Source organism: Penaeus japonicus, unplaced genomic scaffold, assembly GCF_977035675.1.
Source record: "Penaeus japonicus unplaced genomic scaffold, GWHDUDI00000001_assembly GWHDUDI00000016, whole genome shotgun sequence".
NCBI classification, from domain to species: Eukaryota; Metazoa; Arthropoda; class Malacostraca; order Decapoda; family Penaeidae; genus Penaeus; species Penaeus japonicus.
In genome coordinates, this window is record NW_028234418.1 from 16,025,073 (window position 1) to 16,037,572 (window position 12,500).

Genomic DNA, 12,500 nt, shown 5'->3' on the forward strand with positions numbered 1-12,500 from the left:
TTCGTGTTTTCGTCCCTCCTTCCCCTCGACTTTATCAGTCTTCCTCCCTTTCTCTCTCCTACGCAGGTCCTTTACCCCTTTTTTTCCTGATTTTTTCCCTTTTATTTTCTGTTTTCTTTACGTTATGCATTCTGGTATTTCGTCGAGCCCCTACTTCTGGCATTCAATCTTCTCATATTTCCCTCTTTCACTTCCTTTTCTCTCCTTCTTTTCTTCCCCCACCATAAGACCCCCCCCCCTTTCCCCTTTCCCCCTGCATAACCCCAATAAACTGTCTGTCGATGAACTCCTGTCGCCAGTCCGCTAAATCTAATCAGAAAAGCTGTGATTCTCTTCTTCCCCTCTCCCCTCCCCCCGCCCTACTGACGAGGGGAGGGTCGTTCAAGCATTTAAGAAGAGTACTACACTGGATTGAATTAGCGCAACTGATACTGGGGCTTGTTTGGTACCCTCTCCCCAACCTTCCCCCCCCCCCTCTTTTCTCTTCTCCTCTCCCCTCCTCTCCTATCCCTTCCCTCGCTCCTTCTACCGCCCTCCCTCCCTCCCTACTCTATCTATCTATCTAATTTTATATTTCTCTTTATCTTTCTTTCTTTCGCTCTTTCTCTCTTTATCTTTCTTTCTTTCGCTCTTTCTTTCTCTTTCTCTCTTTCTCTCTCTCTCTCTCTCTCTCTCTCTCTCTCTCTCTCTCTCTCTCTCTCTCTCTCTCTCTCTCTCTCTCGCTTTCTCTTGTTCAAGCTCTATCTCGCTCTCCTAGCTACAGATACCTCCATATTCCCTTCAAAGTCAATAAAATGATGGCCGAGAATTTAAAGAACAAAACACCTGTAAAGGTGACAAGGAGCTTTGTAAAATCAAAAGATGATTTTCTTTAACGAGACCATTTGCATATAATCTTGGACAAGGAGCCTTAGGCTGCAGACGGGAGGGGAAGGGGGAGCAAGACCCAAGGAGAGGGGAGAGAGAGGGGAGAATAGAATGGCTAGAGGGGAGAAGAGAGGTCCTGCGGATATTTGAAGCTGATTGGGCGGGCACGGGTGGGTGGGGGGGTCCCGGCGAGGGGGGTAGACAGTTGTGGTGGCAGAAGGAAGGGGAGAGAAAGAGGAAAGGGAGAGGAGAGGAGGGGAGAGGGTAAATTGGGGCGGATTAATGGACAAAATGGGCCAAAATAGTGGCTGTAATTGGGTAGAGTGTGGCGTCCCATTCCCCCTCCTGGTCGGGTAATTGAACACAAATGACTCGGAAATGAATATGATGTGCAGACGCTCCATAATGAATATCGCGCCAGTTCCGCGGGGCTAAACCGGATTTGTCCCTCTTTTTATGTTTTATTGATTCGTTTTTCACTCTGCAATGCCATATTGATTGAATTTCTACTAAGTATGCAATATATATGTAAATCTCGTGAAGGGTGTTTATCCTAATATGAGAGGCAAGACTGATATATTTATATGATAACTAAAAGATAACGTTAACGATGACTGAGATGGTATCTTCAGTCGCAATTGATCATTTTATTGCATAAGAATCTTATCAAGAACCAGGAAAGGCACTTCCTTGCCACTATCCCCACTGTCAATGACAAAATATTTCTTGAGAAAACCATAAATGTCCCCCTTTTCACTTCATACTAGGGTGGACAGAGAACCAAAGTCGATCATTCTCGCCAAAGTGTCTTTCCCTCGAGTGGCCAAAGTCCATCTCTTTCTCTCGACTCCCGTTGACCGTCGCAGATCATCCCCGGTGTTAATGATAAGGTCAGCGTGACAGTAATCGATATTCCGAAAGTTAATGAAGTCGTAGGACTTAGTAATGACGGCCAGTCAATTAGGGCCTGTCACATACAGTAGTATCTTATTAATATTTCGGTAGGCTATCTAAGATGAAGAGCAGACTATGTGATATTTTTATGGACTCAAATGACTTCCTTCTATATTTACAGGTGTGTTTATTTCTTCACACGCCACATATATGCAATGAATCAAACATTTTTTTTTTCTCTTAAAAATACTAATAACACCAACTGTTTCATGCAATATGCATAGAATATAATTAGCTTCAAGATACGAATGATTCATATAATTAGAAAGCAGCAACCCTCTCAGACTCTTGGTTTTATGTCAAGTAAATGAATTTATACTACATCTATATGTCTATAAATCATATATGCATAGTAGTTAAGTGATGTGAACTCATGTAATTTCGTCATTATATTACTTATTGATGTATCATTTGGTATTCTTATGCATGTATTCATATGATTTCTGAACATCATCGTTATTTTCTTGTGTATAAGTGATTATTTTTTCATGTATAAGTGATTATTTTTGATTGGTCAATATTACACTGTTTAATTTTCTCTGATTTTATTCTATAAGGCAATATTTGTATCACATATATTGATATTTGTTTAGCATTTTATACATTTCTCACCAAGATGAGTACTTTACATCGACAAACCAGTGAAGACATTTACGATACACATAACAGTAAAATCATAATGAAGTGGGTAACAAATACAATTCGTCTAGCCTCATCAATCACAAAGAAATAACAAATGATTGGAACTTCACCAAGCACACAACACACCTTGAATAAAGTTGTTTCACATAGGCCTACCTTTCAGCACAGGCTCTCGGCCTTGAGGTGGGCGAAGAAGGGACACAAGAGAGTCGACGAGGGGGGAGGGGGGTCACGCCCACCCTCCGGGGTCACACACACGCCACACTGACCAAGATCACAGGCGTGTGAGGCACTCGGGAACTGTCTTGGGATTTTATATGACACTGTGTCGGTACTGGACGACCTCGTTAGTGCAACGTAAGGTGGAGTTAATAAAATACAAAGTGTGTAAAAATAAAATGTGTTATTGTATATCAACATAAAGAAATAAAGAGATGGACCTATACACTGACAAACACTGGTACAAATGCCCATTATCATAGTTAGTTTAAGAGTCACCTTACATAAGTAAACACTATAGACACTTTACACGGGGGCTCAAGAGGGGCGCAAGATTTGGCACATGCTGACGCGGCGAGTGGTGGGGCAGGCGTGCCCGCCGTACCCAGCCTGGCACCCAAGCCTGGCAGCCGGGACGTGCCCGGCAGCCGACTTGAGGCGCCCACGCTCCACCACCACGGGCGCCGCGGGGACGCCCACTATCACAAAGGGGGTGAGCAGCCCACGGCAGGCGCCCCTCCACACCCTGCTGCTGATGCTGCTTGGCCGCCCATGCAGCCGTGAGGCGCTGGGCGTTGCAGCCGCTGCTGGGAGGAGCCTGGAGAGGTCGTGAGGCCGCCCACGATCCAGTCCCCTCACACAATGGGCTTGAGGTCTGGCGCGGGCGGACTCATCGCCTGGGCAGTGGGCGTGGTGGGCGTGTTGATGGGCGGCGTGCTGATGGAGGCAGGAGAGGACACGGAGGGCGGTTCGCTCTGGCTGTTCTCGCTGTCGCACTCGCTGCCGTCGCTGTTCTTCTTGCCGGCGCTGCAGGCGTTGTGGGTCTTGACGTGCTTGCTCAGGTGGTCCGACCGCATGAACCGCTTGTTGCACACAGGACACGCAAACCGCTTCTCACCTGTGTGGGTTCGGAGATGACGCTGTAGTTCATCTGAGCGCGTGAACCTTTTCCCGCAAAAAAGCCAGTTGCAAACGAAAGGGCGCTCACCAGTGTGCCAGCGGAGATGCGCCTTCAGATGGGACGTCTTGCCGTAGACCTTTCCGCAGCCCGGGATATGGCACGAGTGGATGTTCCTTTTCCGGAGATGTGCCCCAGCTGGCCCCAGACGATCAGCTTCCTGGCAGTTGGGGCAGTCGCAGGTGGCTCGTCCTGTGTATCGCCGCTGGGAGCGTGGAGATGGTACCTGTGGCAAGGTGGGCTGGCCCAGGCCAAAGGGGGAGCCCATGGCAGGGGCCATCCCCTGTGTGGGGAGCATAGATTTGTACGTGTCCTGCAACAAGTGTTGGCCTGAGGACAGGAGGTGTGCCGTGTTGGAGGCGGCCAGCGTGTGGGAGAGCGTGGAGTAGTCGCTGGCCGGGTAGTTGGCCATCTGGGACATGCCAGCAACTCCGGTCAGGCCGGCGGACGTGGCGCCGGACATGTCGAGCCACGACCCAGCGGATGCCGCGGCTGCACTGTGCACATCCCACCAGCTGGTCGTATTGAGCGAGTTGACCGCAGACACTTCGGGCTTGATGGCCGAGGCGGCCCCGGCCATGCTGTTGAAGGGCCATGACTCGTAGGGGTGTGTGACACCCGCCACCCGGGAGTACATGGAGCTCATGGCGGGGATGTGTGAAGACCCGTCAACCTTGGACAAGAGCGCCGCCTGGGCAGAGTCGGTCTGTCCTCCTGACGCGGACGCTGAGGGAAAGTACAGGTCGGAGGGCTGGGGATAGGAGCAGGTCGCACTGGTCGTCACGGCTGGACGCTGGTAACTGGTGGACGAAGATGCTGTCCCGTGACCACCACTGGCCACGGAGGCGGGGCCTGACCTCTGCCCCGTGCCCACGCCAGAGGCTCCGCCCCCCGACCCCGGCGCTGTCCCGACCGGACTCTTCTTCCACGGATGGAATCCCTTGCCCACGGCGGCGTCTGCTAAGGGCGGCGGGCTCTTGCTGGTCAGTTTGTTGCACTGTGCAGCGAGCATCGCCAACGGTGTCCCGCGGAGGGACGGATGGTCCTGAGAAAGAAGGAGAAAATACGTTAGAATGCGGTTGTGAAGGGAACCAATGTTGGCAGGGACAGAAACCTGTGAGCCGCAGGCATAATGATGCGGTCAGGTAGAGGGAAGGTGGTCAGTCAAGCCCCTCCCCCCCACTCCCCCATGCGTCACCCTCCATCCCTCTCCCTCCCCCTCCCCCGTCTACCCATCACCCTCATTGGTAAACATCCAAAAGCCTCTTGACCAATGGCGAGTGTAGCCCCGCCTCCTCCTCCCTGCCCACCATAAGGTCATAACTGTGACCTGACCATCTCCCGGCCCACGCCCTCACCCACACCTTGGGAGCCTAACCACCAGGTTTCTGTGACGTGGGAGGTCTAAAACCATCACTAATTGTCTCAAGAGAACCTGAAACCTGTGATTCCCAGTGAATTATCTTCGGATCCCACACCATTCCAGGGTTTTGTCTTTGATAACAAACGTTATAGCCATTACAATTTAGATCTTTTATGAATCCTCCCTTAAAAGCATCCGGAAATGACCAAGATATTAATTTTGCTTCAGTTAGATGGGAGGCGTCGACTATAATGTTTGAAAGGAAATTATAAAACGAAAATAGACCATGATAATAAATGTTTACACGTACTTTGTATTTGTTAACATCAACCAATGTCAAACATTTTAAACACTAAATAATAAAACATGCAAACACAACGGAAGCAATTTTAATCATGCATTGCATTAGTCTGTATCTCAGTAAGATAAGCGAACCATCCATGACATTATCAACAACATAATGACACAAATTTGCATATCAGTATATCGAATAAATGCGTATATTTACCACTTGCTTTAGAGCTAAACGTAAAACTTCTTCCCAAAATACTTGAGCCTGTTTAACTCAACTAAAATGTTATATTGTTTTTCGTTCAAGCTTTATCGTCTATATAACGTTTGGATAAAGACAAACCAAACAGATGATCTATATAAACACTTTCTTAATATCCCAGGGAAAGTAAGAATAAAAAGAGACAAAACTCACAAAACCTTATTTTAAAATCGGATTTAAAGGAACGAATCGGTAACCAATGATACTCCGATTGAGGAACACAAAGAAGAAATAAATGAACTTATATTATTATCAGCTGAATATAGTTTTATTCTTGCTTTAAAAAGAAAAACGCTCAAATACACACGCACACATATATGCTAACGCGCGCGCGCATACATATACACTCCCTCACTCACTCACTCATTCACTTATTCATGATTTACCTGATCACTCTTCACTTACTTAGAGAGGGAGAGAGGGAGAGAGGGAGAGAGAGAGAGAGAGAGAGAGAGAGAGAGAGAGAGAGAGAGAGAGAGAGAGAGAGAGAGAGAGAGAGAGAGAGAGAGAGAGAGAGAGAGAGAGAGGTATTCTAACTCAGTCCTTTTATTGCCATCCTAGCTAACTGCATAGGCGTTAGCATGTTTGGATATATCCCTGCATGGTCCAAACCTTGAATTATAACATTACATTACAAATACAAGGTTATCGTAGTTGTATCCTCCAGTACACCAGCTGAGAAAAGAGAATCCCCAGTCCCTCCTCCCTTCGTCTCCCACACTCGTGATTTAGGACATGGTCATTCCCTAGAGTTCGCGTCACCGATGACCGAGTGCAGGCGAAAGTTCGAGCGCGAGATGTGGCCAATGTTGACGGCGATAAAACTGTAGGAGAAGCAAGACTCCGGGTGGCAGGTTGCCTGGCGAGGCCCGAGGCGTGTTCTTAATTGGAGGTGTGCACAGTCCGGCAGACAGACCTAACGTTAGTCCACCCACGTTCTTGGTGTACTCGACCACGACCGGCCATGTGCTAACCCTGAGTGTACTCTCTGTTGTACCTATAGTTATTGGTACCCGGTGTACTCAACCACAACTGGCTGTGTGCTAACCCTGGGTATGGCTTCTGCACCTTGGCTATCTGTGCGTGTTCTGTGAGTTATAAGGCTATATGCAAATCAGTGCGGAAGTGTGTGGGTGACGCGCTGTACCGACATAGAGGCTGGCAGGCAAAAGGGATCATGGTTCTACATTGAAATTATATGCGAGATATGATAACGTTAATGATATGCATTGTTCTGTTCAGATTACAGATATCAGGCTAAGTAATGGAAATTACTAAAGCAAAGGCAATAATATTCTGATATTACAAGACAATATTTATACTTCACTCGTAATCTCTCATGTGAATAATGATAACGATGGTAATAACGGCAACACAAATTGAGATAATGATGCTAATGAAAGTAATGATGATAATAAGCGCAAAAACAACAATTTTAATTGTGTATATAAATGACTAATAGTATCATCACCATTACGATTTTTATTCTATTTTTTTAATGCTATTGTCTTTATTTATAGCGATTATGACTATCTCAAATATTTAATCATAACTATCATTATTAGAAAATTATCATAATCATCACCTTTATCATTATCATTATGATCAAGAGAGAGAGAGAGAGAGAGAGAGAGAGAGAAAGACAGACAGAGAGAGAGAGGAATACCTTGGCCTCTTATGCAGGAAGATAATCGTGTCATTCTTATTCGCAACGTGTGCCCAGTGCATACGTATGCTCTCATTCCCTCTGGTGAAGATTTGTAATACTTAACAATCTCTTTCAGGAAGGATTATACACTTAATGGCATTGTATATTTTAAGTCTGCATTGTCAAGCACAGTTTTGTATTCTGACTCGAAGCAAGCTGTATGTGCAATTAAGCAACTGATTTAGTTAAAGGGAAGTTTATAAGACTTAATTATGTTTGTGTGTGTTGGGAAATGGCATTGTGGTTTGAAGATAACGATACAGGAAAAAGTTTGAGACTTTTTCCCTGAGTGGCAAGAAACTAATTGTTTTATCTATGCCAGAGTTGAAAATAAAAGACTATTGCTAATAGACAGAAAGATATATATATATATATATATATATATATATATATATATATATATATATAGAGAGAGAGAGAGAGAGAGAGAGAGAGAGAGAGAGAGAGAGAGAGAGAGAGAGAGAGAGAGAGAGAGAGAAAGAGAGACAGAGAGAGAGAGACCCAGAGAGAGACTGAATGTCAACGGGATGGACTCATTTGGGGACGCGTCAGAGGGCATTTCGAGAGATTCGACCTCACAAGCAGAGATACCTTTTCGCACGACGTCGAGGTGGCTCGGGTGTGTCGGCAGGAGCAAGAGGAAGGGAGCAGAAGGGAGTGGGTGGAGGAGCATAATGAATCGATAATTTAGAAAGAAGGATGCAGCCATGGAGGAGGCGAGAGGCGTTTCCAACGACCCAGAAGGAGAGATCTACGAACCAGTAGGACGTAAAGCCGTCATCACCCCCTCCCCTTCCCTTTCGCCCTACCCCTCCTCTTCCTCCTCCCACTCTAAACGCACACAGACTCTCGAGATCTGACAATGTCTTGAGGCTGGCGGAGACTCGTGCGCCGGCAAGAGAACATCCACGTAATACATTTACATATAATTAGTTACTCAATCATGACGCATCATTTTCCCCCCTCCTTCAGGACACGGCGGCCAGAGCGGTCCGACAAAACCTTCGAGCTTGTCCTCTTATCTCACAAGCTCCTCCCCGCACTTTTTCCTTTCCTGAAGGCTCAATCATTTCCTTCCCCCCCTTCACAGCCCTCTACACTCCGCGAGGACAAGGGAGAATAGCAAAAAAGAAAAGAAGAAAACAAATGGAAAGACAGCCAGACAGGACGAGGGAAGACGAAGAGGAAGAAGGGCTGTCCGCGAGCGAGAACGGAGCGGGGAGCCACGGGGAGAAGAGAGACAAAAAGGCCGTTAATCGGAATGCAAGACCCAACAATGCTTCTCTGAACATCAAAGTTGTGATTAGGTCAAATCGTGATAATGGGTTGCGAGGTAATTGGAGTGGGGGAGGAGGGAGGAGTGGAATGGGGGAAAGGGGGAGGGAGGGAGGGGGAAGGGAGAGCGGATGGAAGGGGGAGAAGTGGTGGGGGTTAAAGGGAGGGAACGAGAGAGAGGAGGGGGGTCTAGAGGGGAGGCCAATAAAGTAGCATTAGTAAGACTTCATTTACGATAACCAAACAAGCTAAATCTTATTAGCAGCAAAAGCGCGCGAAGAACACAACGCAGATGAACTTTTAAATCCTTCTCTTCTGCTCCTTCTGTTCATTAAGTATGAGAAGCATAAAAGCCGCCAAGCTCGAGCACCTCCGCCTATTATCGCACATCAAATTCCTAGTCAGATACGTCGTTGCAATTCCTGCTCGACCCTCTCCTCTTAACGATCTCCTTCTCTCTCTCTCTCTCTCTCTCTCTCTCTCTCTCTCTCTCTCTCTCTCTCTTTCTCTTTCTCTTTCTCTTTCTCTTTCTCTTTCTCTTTCTCTTTCTCTTTCTCTTTCTCTTTCTCTTTCTCTTTCTCTTCCTCTTCCTCTTCCTCTCCCTCTCCCTCTCCCTCCCTCCTCTTTCTCTCTCGCTCAACGCGGCAAACGTGGCATTGACTCTCCGTTAGCTTCTCCCTCTCTATCTCATTTCTCACATCTAATTGTTTATCTTGTTACAAACAAGTCGAGTCTTCTCTTTTTCTCTCTCTCTGTCCCTCAGAGTGGATGATATACCGCTCTCTCGCGGTGAACTATGTACATAAGTCAATTAAGTTTCAGAGAACCTAAACTTGATTTAGACCAGCGTTGCCATGTTGGCCGATAACTCTCCGCGCTCAGGGGCGGGCCCTTTGCCTAGCGTTTTTTGTTGTTTTTCTTTTGTTTTTTCGGGTTATTCACTATCCATCCTCTTCCTCCATTAAATCAACACCAAACTAGTTACAGGAACCCGGGCCATCTATGAAGAGAGGGTCCCCAGAAGGCCATATTCCCGGCCGAGGCGGCGCGAGCGGAGGAGGGCAGCCGCTGTGGGCAACGCGGCGGTCGGTGGGACTCCCCGCTGGGCGCCTAACACCGCTTGTCATAAGGTGCCGCCGCTGCTGTTACGTCTTGCTTCCATGCCAGCAGGGGGCACACGCAAGCCTTCCTCGGGATAGGGAAGGGAGCCTCCCTCGCCGTATCCTACGATGGGGCAGAGGTCGGGCAGTAGAATGGGGCTGTTTCTCTCTGTTCTCGGGTTGTGTAGACACCGGTATTTCTGCAGACGAGTTGTCAGGCAACTTTTGAAGAGACGAAACACTGTCAGTGTTGCTTATTTGTTTGTTCACCTTTATGGGGAATATCTCTATTTACGCATCTGCTATAATCTTAGACATGTTTCACCACACAGAGTACCATAAGAACTTGACATAAACACATGACGAGCTTCCATTGCAGTCTCCCCCACCCCTCCACCTCACCCTCTTCGGGGCGAGTGTGTCCCTGTTAATGCAACGTCAAAGATAAATCATTACGAAAACGAATGACTAAAATTTACAATCCTTGATGTGCTTGGAGGATGCAATTACGGGCGAACCAAATAACGATCCGTTATCAAAAAGATAAAATTTAGTGGCTTGTTATTTTGACTGTTATTGGCTCAGCCACGCACACTCCCATAAACATTTAATATCATCACAGATTTAACAACTCGTTTTGCAAATTATTGACGGCATCTAAAAAAAACTCAACCGGAATCGGTATTCATTGTCCGCCGCCCCTCCACCCCCCTTCCCTAATAAAATGCAACTGGTGGCAACAATAAACAACCGCCCTTCTTCCTGCAAGCCTTTGTGCCACCCATCGGGCCACACGCCAGCGCCGTTACCCCATAGCTTTATTTCTCTTTCTTATTTGTTTTAACAAATCACAATCCCATCCCCCGAACAAGATGATGTCTCATCATCTACGAGTGTGTGTCTGTGTGTGTCTATGCATGTGTGTCGCGCATTTGCGTACTGTAGTAAATAATGGCTTATGTGTGACGAAGCCCCATAAACTTGAGTCCGCTGATGCACTCGTCTTTCCTTGGTCCTCGCCCGCGCGCCTTTGGACGGGCCGTCAGCCTCGTCGCGGCGAAATGAGCCGAGGTCCGCAAGCACCAAATCAACTTCGCGATGGCCTCTGCGCCGCTCGCCCCTCGCTTGTTTATCGCTCTAATTATCATCTTTGGTCGCTCCGCAAAATAATTTACGGCGGTGCATTTTTGCTTTGAGAATTATCCGTGGATCCAGTAATTTTTCACGCCTGAGATTAATCTACTCATTACCTTGCGTATATCACGCAAGATGATGTTGTTCTTGTCGATCAAAGTGGACTGTTAAGGAGTTCGCACTTGCCATGAAAAAGTAGATACTTTATAAATATGAAATAGTTTACTAAATGGCATGTTTTACTCAATAAATGGTGCAATTGCATGCTAAATAGTGGAGTGACAAATGCCCTTGTAATGGCGAAGCGAGTGCGCGTTTTTGGTTCTGATTATGCGCAGTTTAGAGTGACACATTTTTATTTTTATTTTTTGTTGGAGTGATAAATCTTGAAAAACAAGCTTTTATCCTCTTTGTATTCTCTGTGATATATATGACGTATAAATGAATATAAATCTGGCTGTGCACATTCACACTCACTTGCGTGCGCGCATGTGCGTGTGTGAAGAGACATATATATATATATATATATATATATATATATATATATATATATATATATATATATATACATATATATATTTATAAACACATACACACATACACACACACACACACACACACACACACACACACACACATATATATATATATATATATATATATATATATATATATATATATATACACCCACACACATATATACATACATACATACACACACACACACACACACACACACACACACACACACATATATATATATATATATATATATATACAACTGCACATGTGTGCAGCCCAGACACGGTTGCCTAACCTGCCAAATGAATCAAGGAAGTAAGAAAATAATAAGAAAAGCAACAACATTGCGTGCCAAATAATAGCCAACTTCAACTTCTCCCGCACCCCCCCCCCCCTCCCCCCCCCCCCCCCCCTCCCCCCCCCCCCTCCCCCCTTCCCCCTCCCCTTCCCCCTTCACCCTTCACCCTTTCCTCTTCACCCCTTTCGATGATTCATGATCAGACCACAAATTAATGTTAACAATTATTCCCACGGCTACCCTTAGCCCCCTTTCCTTCCCTCCTCTTTCAACTACCCTCTCTTTCTTTCTCTCTCTCTCTCTCTCTCTCTCTCTCTCTCTCTCTCTCTCTCTCTCTCTCTCTCTCTCCCTCTATCTATCTATCTGTCTCTGTCTCTGTCTGTCTCCCTCTCTCTATCTATCTATCTATATTTCTCTATCGCTATCTCTCTATCTCTCTTTCTCTCCCTCTCTCTGCCTATTTCCAATACGTGGTTCTCCAATATACCCTGACCTTTCGATCCTCTCGCCCTTCAGCCTCATCATTTATCGCATTCTTGCTGTTATTACGTGTTAAGTTTTCGGTTACTTCGCTTGCCACGGAGAAAGACGCAATGTCTTTCCTCGAAGTATCTTTGTTGAAAATATTACCGGAGGGAATCGAGAAGACATGAAAGAAAGACAGGAAGGCGACGAATGAACATGGAAATCTGTTCATTGGAACAGCCTCTGAACCTCTTCCTTGCATCCTACTCCTCCCCCTCCCCACAACGACTCATTCCCCCTCCCCCCTCCCCCTCCTCCTGCAGGTATAACCCACGCCCTTCCACGAGTGGGCGTCTGTCCACACGGACACGCCTTTGACCACCAGTGTTCTTCACCGCCGCCCTAAGAAAGGAATTCACCGTCCACTTCCCCTTTATCACTT

At 46.5% G+C, this 12,500-nt stretch overlaps 1 protein-coding gene across 6 annotated transcripts in view; it reads right to left on the minus strand.

Moving 5' to 3' along the window:
* The window catches only part of Sp1 (transcription factor Sp8), a 105,466-nt gene that overhangs the window by 18,853 nt on the left and 74,113 nt on the right, over positions 1 to 12,500 (minus strand). For 4 of the 6 annotated variants that reach the window (XM_043019717.2, XM_043019716.2, XM_043019720.2 and 1 more), the window contains one exon: positions 1 to 4,685. This exon is cut by the window's left edge and continues 400 nt beyond it. In XM_043019717.2, the coding sequence (XP_042875651.1) occupies positions 3,318 to 4,685 (1,368 nt within the window). In that variant the 3' untranslated portion in view covers positions 1 to 3,317. The remainder of the gene's footprint in view (positions 4,686 to 12,500) is intronic. The other 2 variants (XM_043019721.2, XM_043019718.2) reach the window with 2 other exon arrangements.